This window comes from Ovis canadensis, chromosome 17 (assembly GCF_042477335.2).
Source record: "Ovis canadensis isolate MfBH-ARS-UI-01 breed Bighorn chromosome 17, ARS-UI_OviCan_v2, whole genome shotgun sequence".
Lineage (NCBI taxonomy): Eukaryota > Metazoa > Chordata > Mammalia > Artiodactyla > Bovidae > Ovis > Ovis canadensis.
This window is the reverse complement of record NC_091261.1, coordinates 80,542,540-80,552,196: the sequence shown is the minus strand read 5'-3', so window position 1 is coordinate 80,552,196 and position 9,657 is coordinate 80,542,540. Positions and strand designations below refer to the sequence as shown.

Genomic DNA, 9,657 nt, shown 5'->3' with positions numbered 1-9,657 from the left:
CTGGGGAGACGGGGGGCCAGCTGAGAGGAAGCCCAGCCCAGGAGCCGTCCCAGCCGCCCGCGCCTCACCTTCCGCAGCTCCTCCTGAACCTGCTGCTCAGCTTCCTGGTCCTCAGCCCGGGGCTCCTCCCTGCTCAGCTCTAGCCACCGCCTCAGGCTGTGTGCTTGCCGCTGGCAGGACCTGCGGGCATAAGGCAACTGCTGTCTGGCTTTGCCCAGGCAGAGCCTGGGGACAAGCACACCCGCTTCTGCCGTGGGCGGAGGCAGAGAGGCTCCCCGACCATCCTCAGCCTGTGCAGAGCAGGCCTTGGGGGACCCAAGCCCTTCCCTCCAGTCAAGGCTGCTGCCCATGTGGAGGCCCCCGGGCGTGGGGGAGGCTGGCCGTGGACCCAGAGGGCACACACAGGGCACCATCCTGCATGAGTGACAACACACCAGGCAGACCACTGGCTTCCAGGGGCAGAGCTAGGTGTAAAGTTCTGCTCAGCTCCTCCTGAGCATTACGCCCTCAGGTCCCTGAAGGTGAGACCACCCTGGACCTAAACGAGCTGGACTGAGCGGGGAGCTGCTCTGCCTGCCTGTGGGGCTGTCCCCGGAGACACAGTGCCCCAGTTGGTCCCCTCGGTGGGGCGGCACGAGTGCCGTGGTCTCACCTGAGGTTCTGCCTCGTGGTCTGGTAGTCCTGCAGCTGCTGCCGGATGCCCTCAAGCTCAGCCTCCACGTCGCTGTGGCCAGTGCCCACAGGGGAACAGGCTTGATTTCGGCTAGCTTCCTGGCTCAGTCCAGGATGAGCCGAGCTGCCGGGAGGGGCGCCCCCTCTCAAGGCATTGACAGGCCCGCGGTAAACACCTGCAGGGTCAGAGCCAGGCCCAGGCCTGGTGCCCTTGAAGTCCTCAGGAAGGAGCAGGCGGGGGCTGGGGACACCGGCCAGGGACGGAGGGACCTGGGACGGAAGCCCAGGCGTCACCGGCTGGGCTGGTCGCTGTAAAGGAGAGGTGAACACTGACCAGGGAAGTGAGCGGAAGGTGGGGAGCCGGGGTTCCCTGCGCCTGCCGGGGCCAGCTCCCCTGGCCTTGCCCTCTTCTACACCCGACCCCACCAGAGGCCCGCACCACTGGAGTAGCCGCTGCCAGCTGTCCCAAGCTTCCACCCCTTCCCTGAGAAAGGTGCTCCAGTCCCCCTCCCCTCTCTCCTGGTGACGCCGGCCCCTGGAAGGACTCGATGCTCCCACCCTCCCTCCACCGGCTCAGGTCGCAGCGCTTCCGGCACAAGCTCCCGCGGGGCCAGCCCAGGGCACACGCGCCTCGCACGTCCCCGTCCCGACTCCTTGACTCTCAGGTCACAGGCCCTAGAGTCGCAACCCCTCCTCCCTGTCACCCCTTCGGTTCTCAGGGGGTTACCTCCAACCTGTGCTGCGAACTGTCAACTTTGATCTGCAGCCCTGACCTTGTTCCTGGAGGCCAGGCTCCATCTGTTGCTTTATCTCAAACCTGACAGGTTCAGGACTCACTCCTCATGCGTCACCTGGGTCCCCAGCCATGTCTTCCCTCTCGCAGTAAAAGAACTCATTATTCCCCTGGTTGTTCAGGCTGGAAACCCAGGCACCATCCTGGACTCCTTCCCTCCCTCTCACCAAACCCATCAGCGCGAGCCCTGCCTGCCCTGCCTCCCACGGCGTCCACGCGCCGCGTCCCAGCCACAGCACCTGCTGCTGGACCCGCGTCTACAGCCTCTTGCGCACCTAACGTCCAGCTTCTCCCTGGGACCTGCATGGCCCTCCCTGGTCCGCAGCTTCTGCCTCTGTGTGTGTGGGGTGTCCTTTGGTCTCCACCTCCGTGTAAGTGTCATGAGCAGGGGCCTCGGGGGCCGCTCCCTGCCGTGTCCCCAGGACAGTGGCCCCTACACTGGGTGCGTCTCCCGAGGCAGTGAGCACAGCTTTGGCTACAGCACCGAGTGTGCGAGAAAGCAGCAAAGGCCAGGCCAGAACAGGCCCCGGGGGTCTTACCCAAACGGGTACTTGGGCCCCACGTGGCGCAAAGGAGGACGGGGGCAGCAGCTCTGGGCTGGGGTGCGCCGTGGGCGGCGGCTTCAGGCCAGAGGCGCATGGCAGGGGGCTGCTTGGGTCCAGTGCTGACCGGGTGGGGCCCACTGGCTGGACCTGGTGTAGGCCGCACTCCCACAGGGCCTGGGACCTGAGGGGGGAGCGGGAGGAGCCAGTCAGGCCGTGCCCCCAGAGGAGCGGGAAGGAGGGGGCCAGGCCCCAAGGCCCCAGGACTGCAGCACCTACCCCTGCCTGCTGGGGGTGCTGCACCCCAGGGGCGCCCGGCTCTGCAAGGGCTCTGCCAGGAAGCTTGGGCGTCGCGGCTGCTTCCGTGCCCAACGGGCAACATTGCTGGGAAGAAACAGGCTGTCTACCCAGGCTGCCCAGGGCCTGGGACTTTGTGGGTGCAGTCATCCAGCCCGAGCCCTGAAATCCCTCGGGGAGACTGGAGGCCAGGTGAGGAAGGCCCTCACCCCAGCTGCCTTCCTGGACGAGCAACTCCAGGAGCCTGCTGCCCGCGGTTGCCCCACTCACGTGTCTCCCAGGAGCCAGGCACAGACTGCAGTAACGCAGCGTGCGGGGCCGGCGTGTCCCAGAGGGCACCCGTCTCCCGGCTATGACAGGAGGAGTGGGGAGACCACCAGGTCTGGTGAGGAGGGGCTGCCTGGGGCCCGTCTGGGAGGAATAGCGGCTGAGCCCCGGTTAGGGCCCCACAGAAGCGGGGGCAGGATTCTGCTGCACGGGGGGTTCCCAGTGGCTCGGCCGTGACCCCGGAGCCCAGTGTCCTTCCCATACTGTCCAAGCTCTGCCCCGGGAGGAGGCGAGCAGGAGGAGGTGAGGGACGGGCTACTCACAGCTCCAGGAGCTGGGGGTCACCAGGGGCTGATGCCAGGCCGTCCAAGGCTCCCCAAAGCCCACGAGGAGCTGGTGGCCTCTTAGTCTCCAGGGGGGCATCGCCAGCCCCGGCAGCAACGTGGCTAGGAAGCAGACGCTCAAACGTCACTCTTCTGCTGGGCTCAGTGGACACAGGGGACTGCGGCTCCCTGCCCGGGCCCAGCGCCTTCTGTTTCCAGAGCGTGGCACAGCGACGCACTGCGCGGTGGAGACTGTGGGCCGCCTGCAACCAGCCTCCAGTCAGGCGGTGCTGTGCCCGCCCGTGCCCCACGGGGCTGGGGGTGGGGCAGTGGGGACAGCCCAGACCCACCTGCACCTGCTGCTGGGCGTGCAGCTGCTGCCGGAAGGCCTTCGTGCCAGCTGCAAAACGCAGGAGGCGCTCAACGCCCTCCCTGAGGAGCTGCAGGTGGTAGACCTGCGCCGCCTGCTCCTCCCGCGCCTTCTTCCTCCTCATCTCCTGCACAAGGCCCCGCCAGGCGGCCCAGGCCTCCAGGGAGAGGAGAGGTGAGGCCCAGCCTCCTGCTGAGGCCCCCTCCCACCGGCTGTGGCCTCTGCTGGGACGGGGAGCCCGTTACCTTCGCCTGCAGGGAGAAGGCCCAGAACCACAGGGCCCGCGCCGTGTGCTGCCGCTCGTGCCTCCTGTCCAGCAGCTACGGGCCAGAAAGGCAGTGTCCCCTCAGGGAGACCCCCTCACGTGGCCCGTTACCCTCAGATCCCTCTCCAGCTGGGTCTGGCCCTGCCTGCCCTGAGGCTGGGCATCGAGGAAGCTGCCTGGGAAAGAATGGCCAGAAGCTCTGGGGTCAGGAGCAGGGAGCAGGACTCCGGACTCTGGGGAGGAAACAGACCGGACCCCTGAAGGGCCAGCGGGTGGGACACAGGACGCAGTCTGCCTGGTGTCTCAGCAAAGCCTCAGTGAAGACCTAAAGTGCGTTTCCTATCAATTTCTACACGTTACCCTGACATCTTTTCCACAGACACTGCAGGAAGGGACTTGGCCTTCGACAGGTTCCCAGGGAAGGAAGCTGGCAGTGCTGGGCAGTGGCTGGCGGGGCTGGGGGAGCCCCAGGAAGAGGGTGAAACCAACACGAACTGGAGCGGGCCCGTGAGGGAGCAGGACTGGGAGGGGGCTTCTCCAGGACGCCCACCTGTCGTCTCCACTGGTGGAAGCAAGCCCGGCTAAGCATCTGGGCCAGAAGTCGGGCAGCCTGCCTCTGCTGCAGCTGGGGAGAGAGCACGCAGTGGGCTGTGGGCCGTGTGCTTGGGGCCGGCAGGTGCCCACACCCAGAGCCCCCGAGGGCAGCGTGGACTCCAGGCCCACTGGCACCTCCTCCCACCAGCAGGAGTCGTCCTGGATGAAGCCAAGGGCCTCCTGCACAGACGGGGTGTCCAGATGGCTCTGCAGCTCGCCCAGCGCTGACAGGCGTGGTTCAGATTGAACGGGTTCTCTGCCGAGCCACTGTCCACCTGGGGGACAGGCCCCCGAGGCTGCTTCCCCAGCCTTCACTCACCAACCAGAAGGGCAGCTTTGCACCCACAGGACCCCAGCCACCACCATCCACACTGGCTGCTTCGGAGTGCTTCAGGAAAGACCTTTCCTCGCCCGAACGCGGTCTCCTGGCCCAGACAGCCCAGCCGCATTGGGGAGCTTGTGGAGCTGCCCCTTGCCTCACCCTCTTCCTGACGCAGCCCTGATGGTGCACCTTCCACCGGGCCAGGGCCTCCTGCAGCAGCTTCTGGCAGTAATGCCGCACTGCCCGCTCCATCTGCAGCCTCTGCTGGGCAGCCCTCCGGCTTCGGTCCCGCCAGCACCGAAACCAGGTCCTGAGACGGCCTGAGACAGGTCGGAGTCAGTCAGCTCTTGTGGAGGACGCACGTGGACCACTAGGGCTGTGCGTGCTAAGTCGTTCAGTCATGTCTGACTCTGCGACCCCATGGACTGTGGCCCGCCAGGCTCCTCTGTCCATGGGATTCTCAGGCAAGAAGCCTGGAGTGGGTTTCCAAGCCCTCCTCCAGGAGTTCTTCCCAACCCAGGGACCAAACCTGTGCCTCTTGTCTCCAGCTCTGGCAGGCTCTTTAACACTAGCCCCCTGGGAAACCCTCACAGACCAGTAGGCAACAGTGAAATTTAGAGGGTGGAGAACCTGGGCGTGTGGGCGTGTCCTCTGAGGACAGCTCCAGCCACCTTCAGAGGCTGCGCACACCCTGACAGGAGCCAGGTCTGTTGATCGCTGGGCCCCCCACCCCACCCCTGAGCCATAAGCCTGTGCACAGCAGCTGCAGGCGCGCCAAGACCCCGCAGAGCCGCCTGCGAGCAGCCGCTGGGCTTGCGGCAATGGGAGGCAACCGAGGCTCAGCGGCCCAGGCAGCCCGAGCCAGGCAAGGGAGAAGCCCAGCCCTGCTGAGCGCATCCTCTGACGGCCGGGCTCCGCAAGCAGGGGGGTCGGGGCCGCACCCTGCATGTCTGTCACGACGCTCGAGGGAGCAAGCACTCTGCTCTGGTGATGCTTTCCCTTTTGGACTTCTTCCTTTTCTTCAGCCTGGAGCTTTCGCACTAAGCGCTGCTGTTCCCCGGGTCCTGCTTTACACACGGATGTGTGAGCCTCACTGGACCCCCAGGACCACCTCCAGGGCAGGTCCTACTGTTCCCACCCTCAGCCGGCACACTGAGGCTGAGAGGAGGCCCTGCCTGAGTCATGCAGGCACTGACGAGCACAAGTCCCCACAACCCCTAGGCCCTGCTGCGTCCTCCCGCAGCCCCAGCCGAGCCGGGGACCACCGAGGTGTGCCTGAGACTCAGAGGCTCACTTATGCCAAGAAACAGCCCCACGGGTACGGCCTGCGCACGGGCTGTGTGCTGAGAACACGGCATGTCGTCAACAGCCCCCAGCAACCTGCACCAGCCCTAATGGACACAAGCCGAGGGCCAGCCATGTGCCACCCGTCTGAGGAAAGATGCTGCCGGCCGGCCCGCGGGGGAAGCAGCTTCAGCTGTGCCGGTCACCATCCCCCCGCGGCCGCCTGACTCACACGGTGCCGTGCAGCACCGGTGCCAGAGCTCTGTCCCAGCAGAGAGCGGGGGCGGGCTGAGCACGTTGTATCTTTCCTGGGAATGACTAGAAACATTTAGCCTTGGTTTCTAGGGTGAGGAGCAGTCTGAGGTCACAGAGGAGCATGCTGGACCCTGAGATTCCGTCCAGGAGAGCACAAATCTGTGTTCATTGACACAAGAACCAGTCAGAACCAAACCTGAGTGGATTAGCTTTTGTTTGGGAGCAAATGCTATTAAGCCAATTTAACAACTTAATCCACTTTCTCTATGATCCGATTTAAACCATTTCTCATTTCTAATCAGCAGCTGTCTCCTCGGAGTGTCAGACATGCCCCCTGCAGACCCAAGGGCCCCTGTTTCACATCTCTCTCCAGCAGCGGTCCCCCCAGGCCACTGGAACGGCAGGTCATGGGACTGCCTGGGGCCAGCTGGACAGTCCCTGCTCCCCAAGCAGACAAGGAAGCAGGACCCTGACAGGGTGGGCCCGACCTGACAAGCAGCTGTCACGGGCAGAACGTCCCCATCAAACTGCCTCCAAGACCCCGCTCCAGCTCCAGGTCTTTACCTCTCTGTAGATCTCAAGCCTGGGCTTTCGTTAATGGCAAGCGGATGGGAAGAGGGTGTGAAGATGCACTGGGACGCACGGTTTACGCCTCCCACGGCCACATCCACCCCAGAAGCTGAGCTAACGGTGTGTGGAGCAACCGATGTCTGGAGTGGGGTGCGCCCTTAACCCAGTGACGACTGGTCTCCTAAGAAGAGACACAGGTACACAGACACGTGTGATGACGTGAGGAATGATACGGCCGGAGTGACCTCATGTCTACAGCCTGCGGTGCAGCAAGGGTGGCCGGGAGCCGCCAGAAGCCAGCTGAGGCAGGGGAGAGGACCCCCCCTGCCCGCCACCACAAAGCCTTCGGAGGGAGCACGGCCCTGCCAGCACCTTGAGCTTAATCCTCACAGGCCTCTCTTCAGCTTCCACACTTTTGCCAAGAGAACGTACTGGTCACAACAAACACCCGCTTCCAACAACACAAGAGACGGCTCCACGTGGGCCTCACCAGATGGTCAACACCGAAATCAGACTGATTATATTCTTTGCAGTCAAAGATGGAGAAGCTCCATACAGTCAGCAAGAACAGGCCAGGAGCTGACTGTGGCTCAGATCATGAACTAACTCCTTATTGCCAAATTCAGACTTAAATTGAAGAAAAGTAGGAAAAAGCACTAGACCATTCGGGTCTGACCTAAATCAAACCCCTTACAATTATACAGTGGAAGTGAGAAATAGATTCAAGGGAGCAGATCTGACAGACAGTGCCTGAAGAACTATGGACAGAGGTTCGTAACACTGTACAGGAGACAGGGATCAAGAAGGCAAAATGGCTGTCCAAGGAGGCCTCACAAATAGCTGAGAAAAGAAGAGAAGCAGAAGGCAAAGGAGAAAAGGAAAGACATAAGCATCTGAATGCAGAGTTCCAAAGAACAGCAAGGAGAGAGAAGAAAGCCTTCCTCAGTGATCAAGGCAAAGAAATAGAGGAAAACAACAGAATGGGAAAGACTAGAGATCTCTTCAAGAAAATTAGAGATACCAAGGGAACATTTCATGCAAAGACAGGCTCAATAAAGGACAGAAATGGCATGGACCTAACAGAAGCAGAAGGTATTAAGGTGGAAAGAATACACAGAAGAACTACACCAAAAAAATGACCCAGATAACCACGATGGTGTGATCACTCATCTAGAAGCAGACATCCTGGAATGTGAAGTCAAGCGGGCCTTAGGAAGCATCACTAGGAACAAAGCTAGTGGAGGTGACAGAATTCCAGCTGAGTTATTTCAAATCCTAAAGGATGATGCTGTGAAAGTGCTGCACTCAATATGCCAGCAAATTTAGAAAACTCAGCATTGGCCACAGGACTGGAAAAGGTCAGTTTTCATTCCAATCCCAAAGAAGGACAATGCCAAAGAATGCTCAAACTACTGCACAATTGCACTCATCTCACACGCTAGCAAAGTGATGCTCAAAATTCTCCAAGCCAGGCTTCAGCAATACGTGAACTGAGAACTTCCAGATGTTCAAGCTGGATTTAGAAAAGGCAGAGAAACGAGAGATCAAATTGCCAACATCCGCTGGATCATAGAAAAAGCAAGAGAATTCCAGAAAAACACCTACTTCTGCTTCACTGACTCTGCTAAAACCTTTTATTGTGTGGATCACAACAAACTGTGGAAAACTCATTAAAGAGACAGGAATACCAGATCACCTTACCTGCCTTCTGTGAAACCTGTTTGCAGGCCAAGAAGCAACAGTTAGAACCAGACATGGAACAATGGACTGGTTCAAAATTGGGAAAGGAGTACATTAAGACTGTATATTGTCACCTGCTTTTTAACTTATATGCAGAGTACATGATAAGAAATGCCAGGCTGGATGAAGCACAAGCTGGAATCAAGATTGCCAAGAGAAATATCAACTTCACATATGCAGATGACACCACTCTTATGGCAGAAACCCAAGAGGAACTAAAGAGACTCTTGATGAAGGTGAAAGAAGAGAGTGAAAAAACTGGCTTAAAACTCAATATTCAAAAAAAGATCATGGTATCCACGACCATCATTTCATGGCAAATAGATGGGGAAACAGTGGAAAACAGCGACAGACTTTATTTTCTTGGCCTCCAAAATCACTGCGGATGGTGATTGCAGCCATGAAATTAAAAGACGCTTGCTCCTTGGAAGAAAAGCTACAACACACCTAGACCATGTGTTAAAAAGTAGAGACATCACTTTGCCAACAAAGGTCCGTCTAGTCAAAGCTATGGTTTTTCCAGGAGTCATGTATGGATGTGAAGAGTTTGACCATAAGGAAGGCTGAGCACCAAAGAATTGATGCTTTTGAACTGTGGTGTTGGAAAAGACTCTTGAGAGCCCCTTGGAATGCAGAGATCAAACCAGTCACTCCTAAAGGAAATCAACCCTGAATATTCATCGGAAGGACTGATGCTGAAACTAAAGCTTTAATACTTTGGTCACCTGTTGAAAAGAGCCAACTTATCAGAAAAGGCTGGGAAAGATTGAAGGCAGGAAAAGGGGACGACAGAGAATAAGATGGTTGGATGGCCTCAACGACTCAATGACCATGAGTTTGAGCAAGCTCTGGGAGACAGTGAAGGACAGGGAAGCCTGGCGTGCTGCGGTCCACGGGGTGACAAAGAGTCAGACATGACTGAACAACCACCATCCAGCGGGCCCCACTTACCTCTCCGCAGCACCAGCTGGGCCTCCCTGACAGCCCCATCCGCCTGCTCTCGGAAATACACCTGCACAGATGCTGCCTCTCGCCACTCAAGCAGGACCTGAGGGGCAGAAGCACGAGAGTGTGGCCACGGCACGTCCCCACTTCCTGCGGTCACCCCGGCTCTGCGGGTGGCTCCCCATGGAGTGAACGGCATTCATGTGGGCTCCAAGAAGTGCCCGCCGTCCATATAGACCCAGGCCACCATGCCCAGGCCCCTCGCAAGAAGCCCTGTATTCCAGGCGATGGGCCCAGAGGAGCTGAACTTCACACAGTGCCGTGCAGACGTCAAGTCTCACTCGGGCTCTCATCCTATTTGTTAAGTGGAAGCTTCATGTCACATACGCTTTCATACGTGAGACAGACATGAAATCAC

General features: G+C 59.6%; 1 protein-coding gene across 15 annotated transcripts in view; it reads right to left on the bottom strand.

Annotated features, from left to right (window-relative positions):
* The window catches only part of SFI1 (SFI1 centrin binding protein), an 86,251-nt gene that overhangs the window by 191 nt on the left and 76,403 nt on the right, over positions 1–9,657 (bottom strand). For all 15 annotated transcript variants that reach the window (XM_069557122.1, XM_069557119.1, XM_069557118.1 and 12 more), the window contains 10 exons: positions 9,246–9,342; positions 4,605–4,765; positions 4,080–4,154; positions 3,510–3,584; positions 3,245–3,421; positions 2,895–3,157; positions 2,287–2,391; positions 2,005–2,191; positions 653–981; positions 69–180 (listed from right to left, as the gene is read on the bottom strand). In XM_069557122.1, the coding sequence (XP_069413223.1) occupies positions 69–180; positions 653–981; positions 2,005–2,191; positions 2,287–2,391; positions 2,895–3,157; positions 3,245–3,421; positions 3,510–3,584; positions 4,080–4,154; positions 4,605–4,765; positions 9,246–9,342 (1,581 nt within the window). The remainder of the gene's footprint in view (positions 1–68; positions 181–652; positions 982–2,004; positions 2,192–2,286; positions 2,392–2,894; positions 3,158–3,244; positions 3,422–3,509; positions 3,585–4,079; positions 4,155–4,604; positions 4,766–9,245; positions 9,343–9,657) is intronic.